Genomic DNA, 17,877 nt, shown 5'->3' on the forward strand with positions numbered 1-17,877 from the left:
GCCTTTCTGTCATCAGAGTTTGATAACATATACTCTTCTCAAAATCTGTCTCCGTAGACTTGGCTATCTGGGTAATTTTATACAGTGACTCACGAAACTGATCAAATCACCATTACGAATTTTCACTTTTAAAAATCTAAAGTCGATTATTCGCATATATTAAAGTTTATAAACTTTAACTCTCATAGAAAATACTATATTAGAATCTCAAAGAAAGAGAGAGAAATTATTGGAAATAATTGGTAAACTATTCAAATCAAATATTTTACACTATTTGTTTTAATAAATTTTTTATTAGTTCAATAATATTTTTCTATAAGGGACTGTTGTTTGTCCGCAATGTCGATTGATTCATTTTGTTGCGCTTACTTCGCGAACAGCTATTGCATATTTTGTCTCATACAGAGAACAAAATAGTGTAATGTCCATATCTACTATAGATAACTAATAGACATATAAAGTATCTATATCTGCTGGGTCTAATCAGCGGATATTCATTGAATGTTATCTATGCAAATATCACAAAGTAGATAAATGTCGAAGATGTCTACTACAGATATTCGCATGTTATCCATATATTCACGTCATCTAAGTAATCCTATTTTATCTGCTAAAGGGATAGAATGCCTACGACAATTCAATAAAATCTCCCATTAAGTAGTAGATAAAGTTACTCGAACAACGCAATATGAAATTTCTATGCTTTGATAGACAAAGTCTTAGAAAAGTCCGATTTAACCTACTCTACTTGCACGAAAAGTGATATGATCGTTACCGAATATCCTGTATAAAAAAATGACATATTACATTAATATTATATAATGGGATTCGACTCCCGGCCGAGGTAATATTTTTCAATAAGTTTAATTACAGTTTTTTCAGCATATTTTCAAACATTTTTGAAATATGATGCCTGATTGAGCATCGAAATTATTAGAATTTAATTTAATTCGCGAAATTACTACAGTGGTTTAATTGTGTTTAGTCCGGAAATATTTCGGTGCACAATTTGTTAGACTACAATTGTGATATGTATGTCAAGTACATATATATCATATTTAGTGATTAAAGATTGAATTATTTAAGCATTTTAAGATCTAGCTTCGATCTAGCCCTAGTATAGGACTTTAATTTGTCGTTTGTGTCTCTTACATACACGGTCTAAAAATGATATTATACATTAATATAATATATAATATATATATGTGCAATGGATATTTATGTAACAGTCACTGGATATATATGTTTAGTGAACATTATGATATACAATAAATGAAATTGAAATTTACTATAAAATCTAATAAAATTATATCTTTTTAAATTAAATTAAATTATTATCAAAGAATTTATATATATATATATATATCTGTCTCCCCAAATATTTTTTAATTGACTACAATATACGTAAAATGTTTAATGACTATTATACGGTTAATTCATTTATCTCTTATATGTCGTCAAGTTTGTATTTTTAAATCTTGTTTAAAATAATAATGTTACTATTAAAAAAATTATTTATCTAATCACTATTTGTAGCTATTAAATAGCTAAGTTTAGTAACAAGTAAAATTTTACTATACAAATAGTAAAGAAAAGAAAGAAGAAATAAACTATATGGAAAAATAGCGTGAAATGTATTACTTGAGAAGAAAAACAACAAAAGCATTACGTAGCGATATTTGTACAAACAATGTATTGGACAGTTATCACTAATGTTTCTCGTATATCACTAGTAGTGTAAGTCAATATAAAAAGCAGCACAGTTACTGATAATTTCAGTAAAGGATTAACTATTGGAAAGCGTGCCTCGAGAAACGGCAAGAGAAGGAGAACGAACGGTAAAGAAAGAGGGAAAGGGGAAAGAAAGGAAGAACGCTGATCGTTTTCGTTTTTTTTCTGTTAGCTTGAAGTATTAGTTTTTATGCGACAATATGGATAAAGATACGAGCGACATGAAGCCAAACCCTAAAGAGACCGCAAATATCTTCAGTGTTCTATTTTTCTGGTTCGTCAAAATTCAATATTATATTGAACAAAAGAAAGGAAAAAAAGAAAGAAAGAACAAAATATGCAAGTCCTTGTTTTTTACGAAAAATTTTAATTTTTATAAAAAAGAAGAGATTCCGAAAAATTAGAAATATTTTTTTTCTTAGAAAGTGAGATTTCATTAAGAAAAAGAAATTTTTTAAAAATAAGCAAAATTATATTTCTTCAAAAAAAAAAAAAGAAAATGAAGAATATTTTTGCTTGTATTGCGTTAGCTATTTTTAATTTCATATGTACATTTTACATTTTTACTTTAAGAAAATGAAAAAGCATTTCGCAAATTTTCCTGCTATTCAAAAGAACGACGTGTAACTTACGTCGAGTCATCCTCTCTTATCTATTCTTTTTCTACATATATATATATATCAGTTACCACTTGCAGTAATTAAAAAAATTAACTATGTCTTTGTATAACTGTGAGCCATATTAAATTATTATTTATCATTAACAAATATGAATGTGCATGTATGTTATTACATTGTCGTTATCGAATATGAGAAAAAATTTATTTATTTTTTCTTAGATTACAAAAACAATCACAGTTTTTCTAATCATCCATCGTTAAAATAAATTTACAATGGAAAATACATGTATAAGGTGCTCGTAAAGTATCTACTTAGAACCTTTGATTTCCTGAATTATATATAATCATGTTGATGTTGAGAGAAGAAATAATTATTTCGGGATATTTTAATATACTTACAATTCACGGCTAAAAATTTATATATAATTTGCGAAATATATACCTAAATATGTATCTACAATCTTCGAGTTTTCGTGTATTATATATTGATAAAAAGGAAAGGAAAAAGATAGCTCCAAGACAATCTTTGTACTGTAGTATAAAGAAGTACCGACATGAAACATATATATAGATTGTTTTTGATGCATACAGGTGGATACGAGAATTATTTATGATAAGCTTCAAGCGTGATTTGGAAGAATCCGACATTTATCGACCAATCAAAGCAGACGAATCCGAAAAATTAACCGATCATCTCGAGAAGTGAGTATTGTTCACGTTGATATCAATAAATATACATAAGTGAATGGATATTATAATGACGATCGTAACAATTAAAGTTCTTACTTTCGTTGTAAGGAATAATAAACGAATTTTAATAATTGTTTTAAAAATACAAGTGCAATTTATATTATATGCATATATTGTATAATTTCGATACCTATTCTATTTTGCGGCCAGCACTATTATTTTATATTAGATATATATCTACCCGTTAAACTCTTTAAAGTGAGAACGCAGCAAAATATGGAGAAAGTAAAATTAAAAATTAAAATTAATAATATTTAATACTTGCTTTTCTAGAATTCTAATGAAATTTTTTCGTTCAGATACTGGAATCGCGAGCTGGATAAACTAAAGAACTTGGAATATATCGTAGGAAAAGATGGGCAGAAGGTGCCGTTAAAAAAGAAGTCTCGTCCGAAATTGTACAAGGCAGTCTACAAAACCTTTTGGTTGCCATATTTCATAATCGGAATCTGCTCATTTATCCAAGTATATCTTTGAAAAGAAATACCATGTGATATTAATATTTACGATATTTAAATGAAATGTGTTTATGTGGAAAGAAGCGTTGTAAAATATTCCCACCAAGAGAAAGAAACAATAATAGAAAAATTTGTTGTGTTAGACATTAATCTTTCGTTAGATTTAGGAATGCATCAGATATTCGGGAAGGATTGCCAGAAATCAGAATTCAGCAATATTTTCCGGATATCTGGTGGATCCCTAATTGGATTTAGCTAATATCTAATGAAGAAGAAAAAACTGATCTGAATTAATCTGAGATTTCTCTCTCTTTCTTTCTCTCTCTCTCTCTTTCTTGCTTGCTCTTCTTAGATTTATTAGATTTATAAATTTATTTGGAGAGAAAGGGGAGAGTTAAATTTCTTTTTTCTTTTAGTGTAGCGTAGTACGCGTAATGATACCGATTTTGCAAAGTTGGATCATCAAATATTTCATTAGTGATCCTAACGCGAAGCATAAAATCTCAACGAACGAGGTAATGATCTACATCACCTTCCTGATCATTGTCAATGTCTTCTCCATTATGTTGATACACCACTCTTTTATGCAATCGTTGCATGTTGGCATGAGGATACGTATCGCCTGCAGTTCTCTTCTCTATCGGAAGGTAATAATGCGAATTAACTTGTGAGCAGAGTTGGGAACGTTACTTTAAAAAAATAACGCGTTACCGTTACAGCAGTTACTTTTGTTAAAAATAATTCGTTACCGTTACCAGTTATTCATTTTAAAAAGTAACGTGTTACCGTTACTTGAAAAGTAACAAATATAGTTACTTTTCGGGAAATTGTTAAGTTTAGGTCCCTTCCGTATGATATTGATAAAATTAAGCTCATTAGACACTTTTCTGTACAAAAAAACGAATTTGGCAAAAACAATCGTCGAGAGTTAAATTCAACAATTACTGAAAATAAATTAAATAAATATTGATTACTGAATTCAATACTGATTATTTAATAGTTTGGTTATTGGAAAATGCAGTCTAAGATATAAAATATAAAATATTTTTTAAAAAATAAAAAAGTGAAAGTTAACATTTTATAATTGTATTTATTGCAACTAATAACTTCTTATTATAGATGATATAAATTAAATTGTAAATATATATTTGTATACTTAGACAAAAAAGCATTAAAAAAAATTTTAAGTATTTATTTCACTCATTTGTTATAACAACGACACAACTTGGGTAGCTAGAAGTATACTTCTAGAGACACACAAGCAAAACATCTTTCAGCGTCAGCAATCGAAATATGATTCAATGCATCCAATAAAAATTAAAGTAACAATAAAAAATAACGTTACAGACAGAAAAAGTAACGATTGTTACAAAAAAAAGAACGAGGAGAATAACGACGTTACAAGTAACGCATTACTTCTCAACTCTGCTTGTGAGTCCATGCACTGGTCCAATTAAGTTCTTCTTGGAAAGAGAAAACAGTTTCTTTCTAGTCGGAAAAAGTTTACTTTGCTTTAACTTATTAAGTAATAATTGTACAATTCTTTTACGGAATCGTTGAATTCAACGTGCAATGTTTAATATTTAGGATAACATTGGATTCACATCGATGTATAAATAAGAATTTAATTTTAAAATTATATGGCAAAGAGATCAATTTTAATGTTCGATTTTAATTGTAATTAATTAAAGTGCAAAAAATTCCTTTAGTGCTTAAAGGAATAGTGCGTCGTATTGAGTTCGTTATCTCGTATGTTTATATTGTTTATCGTTATCAGTCATTTGAATACGATTATTACACTGTTCGACAAAAAGTCACTTTTCTTTTTCTCCGAAGTACCATGTACACATCCCGAAGATATTTTCTTGATGAATACGATGCCATTGGTAAAATTAGTGTAACATACATCAGGATTTTGAGTAAATTGAGATGAAGTGGACAAAAAATGGCATTTTTTAATGTTTTCAATATTTTTTTACAGCAAAATAAAACCTTATTTCTAAATAAAGTTATCGAGTGCCTAAAAATACAATTCAAGAGTTTTCAAATGAATTTTAGGATATGACCGTATCATTTATTTTCGTCAAAATTATGACTGTTTCCGTAGACATAATTTCAAAATAACTTTTTATTTTATTGTAAAAATTTTATTTGTATAATTGCATTTGTATATATGAATATTATTGAACACCAAGACCCACTTTGATCGAAAATAACTTTCTTCTTCCTTATTTGTGTTGAAACACATCTTAGTTCATTTCACTTAATATTGTTTATTATAAAAAATATTAAAAATGATACCAAAAATGTTATTTCTCAAAAATGCTCATTTCATCCCAATTTACACAAAAACTTGACGCAATATGCAAATTCTGCTAACAACATCGTGTTCAGTGCGACAAAAATCTTCGGAGTATGTATTATAATATTTCAGAAAATATTTGAATGCTGAACAAAGTTATCGTTCTAGAATTTCTTGTAGAATAATGTAGAATCTAACACATTCAAAATATAAAATAACAAGTTATCATAAAAATAACTTCGAATTTTTTTATTTCTATAATCGCTTGGAGCATTCAGAACAAAATTTGTAATGTATATATATTTTTTAAATATTTAATTTTTATACTTAAGAGTATTATTAATGATCTACAAATTAATATTATTATACATTTTATCATACATAATAGCAATGTTTTTTTTTAATGTATCATTGCAAGGTAAAATGTAAGGCCAATTATTCGCAAGTAATTTCCTGTCTTTAAACTGTTCTAATCTAAAACTTTTTAAGTTTCAATTTCTGTAACAATTTTAAAACGTTTGTTTTTGTAATATTTATATTGTAATATACAATATTGTCTGTAATAGTAATATTAATTTAAAAAATATGACAAATGAATGTATGACCACTTGATCCTAATATTTTTCTCGTTATAGGCATGACTTTCATCGATTACCAAACATAACACGTTTGCTGGTACAATATTATATTTAACTATAACGACTACCAATAACACGTTTGCTGGTACAATATTCATCGCGAAATGACGTGTCTTTCGAGTGATCTTATCTCTTTTAAAATATAGCAGCCCGGTAAAAAATTTTTCATACATAATTATACATAAACGGTTATACGTAACTTATTTATACATGACTTATTTATAACGGTTACAAATTATGTATAACCGTTTATGTATAATTATGTATGAAAAATTTTTTATCGGGCTGTTATATTTTGAAAGAGATAAGATCACTAAAAAGACACGTCATTCCGCGATGGATATTGTACCAGCAAACGTGTTGTTGGTAGATGTTGAAGGTCATGCCTGTAATGAGGAAGATATTAGGATTAAGCGGTCATATATTCATAACTGAAACTTAAAAAATTTTAGATTAAAATAATTTTAAGTCTAAAGACAGGAAATTACTTGCGAATAATTGGCCAACATTTTACCTTGTAATTATACGTTTACAAAAAGAACAGCACTATTATGCACGATAAAAAGTATAATTCAATTAATAATATTTAAATGTCATTAATAATATTTAAATGTAAAAATTAAATGTTAAAAGAGTATATATTACAAATTTTGCTCTGAATGCTCCATGTGATTATAGAAATAAAAAAAGTTAAGTTAGTTTTATGTTAATTTGTTACTTTACATTTTGAACGCGTTAGATTCTATAATTTTTGCAAGAATTTCTGGAACAATAACTTTGTTCAGCATTCAAGTCTTTGAAATATAATACAAATTCAAAAGATTTTATATTTTTAAATATTTTTACATAATTTTGTATAGTGATGTATTTAAATATGAAATGTGATTACATGCGAAAAAACTTTTTACCAGGAGACTACGTATAAATAGACTACGTATAAAAACCCAGATAAATAAAAAATTGTAATTTTTATTTGTTGCAATAACAAGTAGAAAACTTTTTTATAATTTTTCATAATTTTATAATTAAATAATTTTTTCATAATTTAATAATCAAAATATTTCATATTCTTATTAAACATTACAAAATTATAGAAAAATATTTATATAAATACCACTATTAATAACATAAAAAAAAGGAATAAGCATGTATGGGAATGTATGTAGCAATGTGCGCGCGCGCCTGTTTGTCTCAGAGATGTTACAAATGGTTGACTACATTAGCCATAGTACAGGATTTATGAAGAATGATACTAATTTCTATTAAGCAGCTTTATTCAGTTTTATTACAATTTTCATAGGGAATTTTGTATATCTTTTTTGTAAAAATCAATCAAAAAAGAGAGATTTATAATGTGCTTATATGTATGTATGGACGAAGCGGAAAGAAAGTGGAAAAACCTATTATTCAATTTATAATTATTTCGAAAACTGTTGTAGTTATTACGGTTGAACACAGCATCCATGAATCAAACCGGTACCGGACAGATCATGAATCTTCTCAGCAATGATGTCATTCGCTTCGATCAATTAACAATGTGCCTGAATTACATATGGATCATGCCTTTTATGGTAAATCTTTATCTCGTAAAAGTATTCGTGAGATATATTCCGAGATAATTAAACAGCACTTCGATCATACTCTTGAAAAAAAATCATTTAAATTTATCAATCTCTTTTGTAGATTATTGATAAGTATATATTTTAATAATTATAGTATGATTCGTAGAACATATTATACCGATTATATGTATATGAGCTATTTATATGCATTTTACAACTCCATGAGTTAGTTTAGACCGTAAAGACGTAGAATCTCTTTTTTTCTCTTGTTTTGAAGTTGCTCTTGAATAATCGTCTGTTGAAGTTGACCGGGCTTCATTTTTATTCGCAGATCGCGATCGTAGGAACAATAATGTGGCAAAAAGTCGGTATTTCGGGTTTTGCCGGCATTGGGACGTTGTTAATCATCGTCCTTCCAGGTCAAGGAACTTTGAGCTTCTTGAATCACAAACTCAGAGCCATGATTGCGCCACTGACCGACCGAAGAGTGCAGCTGATGAGCGAACTCATAGCTGGGATACAGGTATCTCTTCAACAAGTTTGATTAATTATTTTATTCTTAAACGATATATCTGATGAGTGAAGATATAATATTAACATCCAAGTATCATTTATAAGAAAGTTTTATGAAACAAATTTATGAGATGATAATTCTCGGTTCAGGTGGTGAAGATGTATGCCTGGGAGAAACCGTTCAGCCAGATTGTGTCAGTAATCAGAAAGTTAGAGATCAAGCAAATCAAATACTCGTCATACATGCGCGCCGCATATTTGGCCATCATGGTCTTCACTGAACGATTGACCGTCTACTTCACCCTGATGACGTTCGTCCTAATGGGGAATAATTTGACTGCTGATGTGACCTATGAAATTTCGACATACTTCAACATACTTCAACTCGTCGTCGCGTTGTACTTTCCGCAGGGGCTAATACTGCTGGGTGAATCAATAGTATCATTCAATCGATTGGAGGTATATGTTATCATATTATTTTCTAATTCATGATGAACTTAATCTACAATCATTCTTATATCTCTATTGTCATACTTATTGAAGTGCGCTTAATTTTTACAGGATTTTTTGCTGATGGACGAAATGAAAACGGGACGCTTCTCCGAGAAGACACCGCAGTTGCAGTTTAAACCACAGAAACCGAAGGAAGCAACTAATGCAGAGAATCAAGTAGACAGGTTCATCTTGAGAAATGGGAGTATCGTTTTATCCGAACATCACAGATTATCTGACCTTCCGGTCTACGTGAAGCTTCAGCGTGTTTCCGCCAATTGGATCAGTGGCCAATTGCCGCCGACTTTGTGCAATATCAACTTAACTATCAAGCCAGGTCAATTGTGTGCTGTAGTCGGTACAGTAGGCTCCGGTAAATCGTCTATGTTACATCTGCTGCTGAAGGAGTTAAATCCCGGCACGGGTTCCATAATCCTTACTCAGGGATCCTCGAAGTATAATTTTCCGGACAATTTGTCCACTGGATACTTCACAAACAATCCGAATTTGCGTATCTCCTATTCCAGTCAAGAACCCTGGCTTTTCGGTGGTACTGTGAGGGACAACATATTGTTTGGCCAGCCCTATGACAAGACTAGATACATGCAGGTAATTTTCATGGTCCAAAGCAATTGTTGAGGATACTGTATAGTGTTTATATCTGCTATTGCACGTACGTTAGTATCAAGAACTTTTATATGTGACTTGTAACAATTCTTACAATTAAATCCTTCAATCTTCCGCATCAATCATTAAATATGAATGATGTCTTTAATTGTGATTGGAAATAAAAGAAGATGTATTTTAGCAAGTGTTATATATTTTACTGAATCTTTAATCTTTATGTGATTCTATGTGGTGAAATGTGATGGAACTTCTAATATTTTCTAACGTTTCTTACTTTCTAGTCAATTGACAAATGTTTTAGGTAGCAAATGTGTGCGCCTTGACGAAGGATTTCCGACAATTTCCACAGGGAGATATGACAATGGTCGGCGATAGAGGTGTATCTCTGTCCGGTGGCCAAAGAGCGCGAATCAATCTCGCGAGGGCGGTTTATAGACAGGCGGATGTCTATTTGCTCGACGATCCGTTGAGCGCGGTAGATACTCGCGTGGCTAGGCATCTCTATGGGAAGTGTATCATGGAATATCTCCACGGTAAAACGAGGGTACTTGTCACACATCAATTGCAATTCCTTAAAAGGGCGGATCACATCGTCGTACTGGATCGAGTGAGTCACACAGAATATCATTTAATCGTCTTATTAAATTAAAAATTTTTTAATTTTAAAAGTTTGGCTTTTAAAATTGTTTTATAAAAATAAAGAATTTAGATGTAATAAAAACAATACTAATTTAATGCTGAATGAATAATTTTTAAATTTTTTCTTATTATCGTTATGAAGATAGACATTATTTTATTAATAATGTCTATCTTCATAAAAATTAGATAATTTCACAATTAACATTAATATAAATAATAAGATTTAAAAAAAAATGACAGGGAACTTTTAAACATTTCATTTATATGTAATTTACATATAATTAATTAAACGATAAAGATAAATATCCTTGAAGTTAAATATCATGATTTTGTTTCCTAAGGGTTTCGTGAAAATGCAAGGAAACTATAACGAATTAATACAATCAAATAAAGATTTCATTGGGATGTTGGATAATTTGAATAACCAAGCGCAGAGAAAGGAAGAGGACGTGAGAAGAGCTTCGGAAATGTCTAGAAGAATCACTACAACGAGACGGGTCTCAAGATTATCGATTACAAGTTCCATCACTGTAAGATGATCACTCATTGCTTTTAATAAAAAAAATATAGAAACTGAAATATTTTACATTAATTTTGTTTAATAAAAATAGATAGCACAAAAAATAAAAATGTAAAATAAAAATAGAATAAAATAAATATAAATAAAAATAACAATACAAAATAATTTCAAAAAATATCTGTATTTTCGCGCAATTAAAGATTTCTAATGTGAGTGTATCTTCACTAATTATTTTCAATTAATAAAGCACGAAAAAGGTTCTCAAATTATATACATATATATATATATATATATACAATCCAAAAAAGTTGGATAGTTTTCAAATATCTACTTATTTTCTTAACGTTCTTAAATGATCTTAACTGGATTAACTTCATCAGATTACGTTTATTATGACAGATTAAATCAAGTAATTAGATTATTATTTTGCCATCGTGCAGCACTCGGACATTGACGATTCGGATTATGTGGAGAATAGCCCCGAAGTCGAGATGACGGCACATGGTCGAGTAGCTGGCAGGGTGTACAAGGAATACCTGCATAACGGTGGCAGTATTTTCACGCTATCCGTACTGCTAATGATCTTCATCATCAGTCAGGTCGCTACCACCGGAAATGATTACTGGCTGTCATACTGGACCACCTTGGAAGATGTCAGGCGTATCGAAAACACTAGTGACGTTAAACAATTCGCGAACATGTACAACAATAGCTTCCTTGGGTCGATCTTCACGTTGAACCCGGACGGCCTGCTGAGCACTGTGGATGCCATATACGTGTACACATTCTGCATCATCGCTTGCATCACTACCACGTTGTTCCGCAGCTTTCTTTACATGAAGATTTCCATGAATTCGAGCAGTAACCTTCACAACACCATGTTCTTCAAACTGCTGCAGGCGCGCATGTCCTTCTTCCACAGCAATCCTTCCGGTGAGTAACAATTGCGAAATCCGATAGGCAACGATGTTTGTCGCTCTACAGAGGTATTCAAAAGAATTCTTTTACGATAACTTTTTTTTAGTATTTTTCAAGTAATTTTTAGAATTTTTCATAATTTCTATATAATTTTAATATTTTTTAATGAATTGAGATTTTTCAGAAAGTGCTGAGAAAGTTTGTATCTTTTCTAGATTTCTTTATACATATAACATGTAAATTCTAAATAGAATTTATAAGATTTCTCATTTTATAATTTCCAAAGAAAAGTTAAAAAAATTGAGAAATTAAGATATTTCTTCAAAAGAAATCTCTATAAATTTAAAATATGAAGAAAAAATTGTTAAAAATATTATTAGAATCTTTTTGAGAGCTTTCAAAATCCGGATACAAAAAACGAGTATATTTTTGTCGAATGTGCTATTATTAAGTTGTAATGATTGGATATCGCTATCCATGAAGAAATAAAGCGTAACGATGACAAATATTTTTTTTACACAAATTCAAATGATATTAAAAATATAAATCATCAAACTTACATTGATTTCGATTCTTCTTCTGATTCGATACTTACAATTAGTTCTTTGTTCGTGGCTGAGCGTAGTGACTTCTCTCATATGCTTGTGATGCGCACGTTGATTGTACAGTCATATGGGACCTACATTTGAACATCGATTTCGAACGACGAAATTTTGTTAGAGAAGTGTTCTTGACAAAGAAATACTCTCGGTGGGGGTTGTCGCTTCCTTTCGAGAGAAGATACGAGCGTATATGAAAATATTTTTGGTTCTACCGGGAATCAAACCCGGAATCTTTAGCATAGCAGACCAGTGCACTGTTTTCTCTGCCACGCTCGCTCTCCATTGATTTCGATTCCTGGACTTTAATTTTTTTTTCTCATTTCTTGCTGAGAGTTAACTTTTTTCGTATTCCAGGTAGAATTTTAAACAGATTTTCGAAGGATGTGGGCATCATGGATGAGTGGCTGCCCAAAACGATGTTGGATACGATCCAGGGGTATTCCGTAGTATGTGGTATAATGATTATGGAGGCGATAATTAATCAATGGATACTAATATTGATAGCCATAATAGTCGTCTTGTTTTTCTTCGTTACGAAGTTCTATATGAAGATTGGTCAAGACATCAAACGTCTCGAAGGCGTAAGTAAGTAAATTAGAGCGAGTAATTTCATCAGAAAAAAGTGCGGTGTGTATTAGATCCTTGATGTCCAAATTCGTGGACTTTTGCCAAAATATTCGTATTTTTAAGTTTTTAAATTTCCTGGAATTTAATAAATTTCTCAGAAACTTTTTTGAATTTGTTTTTGCGTTTTCAGTGAAGAGTCCTATATTCTCGTACGTAAATGCCACGCTGAATGGCTTGCCGACGATTAGAAGCAGCGGCGCTGAAATCGAGAAGATAATGCGAAAACGGTTTGATGAATTGCAAGATCGTCACAGCGGCACGTGGTACCTCTTCTTAACATGCGCAACAATCTTCAGTATCTATTCGGACATAATTATGTGCCTGTTTCTGGCCTGCATTTGCTTTTCTTTAATACCAATGAATGAGACTGGTAAATTATATTTAATTAATTAACAGGTTCTTAGTTATTGAAAGTTAAATTTTTTTATGATTTCTAAGGATTTCATAAAAAGATGCAGAAGGCTACAAATAATTAGTAGAATCAAATAAACTTTTAGTAAATACTTAAGCTTCAGTATATTTGTCTTTACTTCTGTGTGTAATTCTTTTTCTGAATCTTCAAGCTATTGCTTCTTCGTTATTCTTCATACTATAGGCAGTGTAGCCGGCAGTAAAGCAGGTCTAGCGATATCGCAGTCATTGATCCTGATCAATTGTATGCAATACACCTTAAAACAGTTCAGCGAAACGATGTCACTGATGACCTCCGTGGAAAGGATTCTTCAGTACACGAATCTTTCTAAGGAGGAACCTATTACCTCCGACAATCCACCACCACCTACATGGCCATCCCAAGGACAATTGATCTTGAAGAACGTCAACATGAAATATCACAAAGATGATCCACCAATTTTGAAGGTATAAATAAACCGACTGTCTATTCTTGCAAACATTTTTTGTATTTTATCACGTAATCGTGCTTTATAGAATCTGAACGTATCCATCGAGCCTGGCTGGAAAGTTGGAGTGGTTGGACGAACTGGAGCCGGCAAGTCCTCCTTGATCTCGGCGCTTTTCCGCTTGTTCAATGAAGATCTTGAAGGCGAGATCAAAATCGATGGCCGGGACACAAGCATGGTCGGTCTGAGTGAACTGCGCTGCAAGATCTCCATTATACCACAGGAATCTGTGCTCTTTTCCGAGAGTCTACGTTACAATCTGGATCCGTTCAATCAATACGACGATATGAAGCTGTGGGAAGTGTTGCGGCAAGTCGAACTGAATGATGTCGCATTGGACCACGATATCTTCTCTGGCGGTCATAACTTCAGCGTCGGCCAGAGGCAACTCATATGCCTGGCCAGAGCCATCTTGAGGAACAATCGCTTGCTGGTTCTCGATGAAGCCACGGCCAATATTGATTCGCAGTGAGTCTTTAAGATTCTTTAGGATTGTATTTAAATATCATCTGATGAAGACAATAAATTTTGATCGATTAATTAATTATAAATTCTCCATTAATTATAAATTCTCCAAATGAAGTCACAGTAATCACAACGATGTCATGATGACGTGCAAATATTTACTTTGTCAAGGGTGTGATATGACAGCAAAATCATGGTACTGTGCGAATGTCCGCTTTGTTACAGGTGTGACATCATTATAAAGATGTATTAAAAGTTATTCATCGTATTATGACAGATCAAGATAATAATGCAGTGGAGCCTTATTTAATAATCTGACAGTAACTCCACAAGTTATGATGTGATTATTGAGAGTCTATTATAATATATGAACGTGACTTTATTTGCTGTGGGGAATAGGAATAATTTACTATATGTAAACAATTGTAAATTTCTATTATTAAGTTGTTACTTTTGTGAATGATAGTACTTTCATAGTATGTTACAAGGGTAACATCAAGTTACAGTAGGATACAATAAACATTCATTTTAAAATAAATTCAAGATTGAAACAAAGCAAACCTTTTCAAATTAAATCGGACTGATAGATATTTCCATCAAAGGTCTATATATTTTGTATCTGTAAGATACGCTGCACGATTTCTAAATATAACGTGTTTAAATTTGCATCCCTAAATTTGAATCTCTATTTTTAGCACGGATGCTTTAATTCAGGATACAATAAGGAGCAGTTTTAAAGAATGCACCGTTATCACGATAGCACATCGTTTGAATACGATTATAGATAGCAATCGGATCATCGTGATGGAGAACGGTTCTATAGTGGTAGGTTTTTCCGTTTTAATAAAGCGTGAAGATGTGTTAAGAAGAATATTGATTTTGGAAAACACAATTAAAAGATATAATTTTCTATATAACTGTCTAAAAAGTTTGTTCATAATAATTCTGATTAAGAACATAATCAGTTCAATTTTTGGAAAATGTTAGAGTAAAACTCTGGAAAGTGAAATTTCATTCTTTAAGATTGAATATTGAAATATTCTTATTCCAGATTAGCTTAATTTTCACTCTTTAGAAAGAAATTTTACTCCAAATTATTTAGAGAGTTCGAAATCGATTTTCTATTTAACAATATACTTTTACCTGAAAATTCAATGTTATGTATACGAAGAAGAATCAAGTTTGTTTTGAAAATTTTGTAATTTCCTGGGAAGAAATCCTTATATACGTATTTGATAATCAGAATTGTCACGCCAACAGGAATTTGGTTGTCCATATGAGCTGTTACACGACAAACCAAATGGTTACTTTTCACAAATGGTGGAGAAGACGGGCAATCAGATGGCGAAAAGTCTTTTGGAACAGGCGCAGAAGGCTTGCGAGAAAAATAACGATCATTGTAAATTGAACTTGTCGGCGGAATATACCGAGAGTGAGAGCGATGTCACACTCACAGAACAGACCGCTTTGTAAGTTTTCTACTTCTAAAAAGTCTTATGCTAAAAAATATATATATACTATATAAGTATATAAAATTTTGTATAATACATACGATGACTCACTGATCGAACTCGTACTACTAGAAATTTTATATTTAAAATCGTGAATTAAAATGTCTATAGCAAATTAATGTTTGTTTGTTTATGTAATATTAATATTGAAATTTTCAATATTAAGGCTATGCCTTCTTTGAATTAGTTCTATTATGTATTACATTTGTTTATGTTCTATGAGTCATTGCATGTAACTTTATAATATATACGTATATTTATACATGGTCTCTTATGCCAGTTAGTACACGATCAAATTTACGAAGAAAAGGAAGAGTACATGATCAAATTTACGAAGAAAAGGAAGAATGGAACAAGAAAGAGAACCATACTAAGAAGGTAACATAAATCGAGGATAAAGTATAACTGTATGTTTAGTATTATGTACTAACTTCTAATAACTTTAGTTCTTATTTACTGCCCTAATTATAACGCAAATGTGTCGCATCTATTTTAAAGACGGATTAGGATTAAATATGTTATTTTTTCGATATTATAATATTTTTGTCAGCGTATGTTAAAATAAAATATGATAAGTATCTCTTAAATGAAATCTTGATTTTTAAGTATTTTTAATATTTTAAGTATACACGCTGCGACGAGATATGAGTAAATTGAAGTATACATGAAGACAGGAGTGTATTTATAGCAAGTGTTCAACGCGCTATAGACGACTAATTAGGTCTGTTCGCGTTGCTTGAAATCCTCAAAAATTTTTGCACTTGAAATGAGATAAATATATATTCAGGCGTTGAAGATAGAGAAAGCGAAGATGCTGAGTGCAAAAAGTGCAAGAAACGCGAACAGACCTATCATTGCGCTAGAATCCTGCTCCCCATTAACTTTCATTTTCAAATTTTAAGTGTCATACTGGCTCTATACACCGTCCTTTTAAGAAGGCGTAGCAAAATTCCATTTCGTGCATAAAACTTGCACTACACTGTAGCCACGAAAACACGGTACACCGAATGAGTTCGCCTACCACTGTAGCTACGAAAACACGCTATACACTGTCTGCATTAGTGCAGCCAAGGATAAACGCTACAAGTGTGCTCGTTTCCAGATGAAAATAAAAATCAGAACATAAGTCGAATGTAATTGGAGAGTAATAGAAGAGTAACAAAACTTCTAGGAGGCGAAAATTGATATAACAAAACGTAAAAGAGGTGTTTACGCTACTATTACTATTATTCCGTTGTTTCAATATTCGCCTCCTAGAAGTCCCGTTTACACTTGTATTACTTTCCAATTACATTCGATTTATGCTCCAGTTTTTATTTTCACACCGTCCCTTTGAGAAAGCATAGCAAAATTCCACTTCGTGCATAAAACTTGCACTACACTGTAACCACGGAAACACAGCACACCGAATGAGTTCGCCTACCTACCACTAGCTACGAAAACACGCTATACACTGTCTGCACTAGTGCAGCCAAGGATAAACGTTACAAGTGTGCTTGTTTCCTGATGAAAATAAAAATCAGAGCATAAGTCGAATATAACTGGAGAGTAATAGAAGCGTAACGAAACTTCTAGGAGGCGAAAATTGAAGTAACAAAACGTAAAAGAGGTGTTTACGCTACTATTACTATTATTCCGTTGTTTCAATATTCGCCTCCTAGAAGTCCCGTTTACACTTCTATTACTTTCCAATTACATTCGATTTATGCTCCAGTTTTTATTTTCACCTATTCTGGTGAAAACTTTTCTCATAATTTTTATACAAATTGGAACATTTTTCAGAAATACTGAGAAATATTCGGAATGTTTACATCTTCTTTCAGAATTTTTCATACAAGTGAATTCTGAAATATTCTGAAATTTCTCATCCCATAATTAAAAAAAAATTATTATTAAATTTTAATATTATTATTAAATTTTATAACATTTCATCAGAAATTATATTTACAAAAAATTTTAGAAATCTTACGATATTTCATAAGTAACATATATGAAAAATTCTGA

The 17,877-nt window shown here is 31.1% G+C and overlaps 1 protein-coding gene across 1 annotated transcript; it reads left to right on the forward strand.

The window, feature by feature from the left end:
• The first annotated feature begins 1,875 nt into the window (after nucleotides 1–1,875).
• LOC108721862 (multidrug resistance-associated protein 4) lies at nucleotides 1,876–15,910 on the forward strand. The gene is made up of 17 exons (XM_018446635.1): nucleotides 1,876–2,005; nucleotides 2,942–3,052; nucleotides 3,400–3,565; nucleotides 3,975–4,205; nucleotides 7,938–8,069; nucleotides 8,392–8,583; nucleotides 8,724–9,032; nucleotides 9,135–9,674; nucleotides 9,994–10,299; nucleotides 10,673–10,861; nucleotides 11,292–11,784; nucleotides 12,726–12,956; nucleotides 13,129–13,368; nucleotides 13,594–13,856; nucleotides 13,926–14,365; nucleotides 15,058–15,187; nucleotides 15,623–15,910. The coding sequence occupies exons 1-17, from the start codon at nucleotides 1,932–1,934 to the stop codon at nucleotides 15,833–15,835; spliced, it is 4,260 nt and encodes a 1,419-aa protein (XP_018302137.1). The 5' UTR covers nucleotides 1,876–1,931; the 3' UTR covers nucleotides 15,836–15,910.
• The last annotated feature ends 1,967 nt before the right edge of the window (nucleotides 15,911–17,877 follow it).

Source organism: Mycetomoellerius zeteki, unplaced genomic scaffold (genome assembly GCF_001594055.1).
Source record: "Mycetomoellerius zeteki isolate Tzet28-1 unplaced genomic scaffold, Tzet1.0 scaffold186, whole genome shotgun sequence".
In the NCBI taxonomy this organism is placed as follows: Eukaryota; Metazoa; Arthropoda; class Insecta; order Hymenoptera; family Formicidae; genus Mycetomoellerius; species Mycetomoellerius zeteki.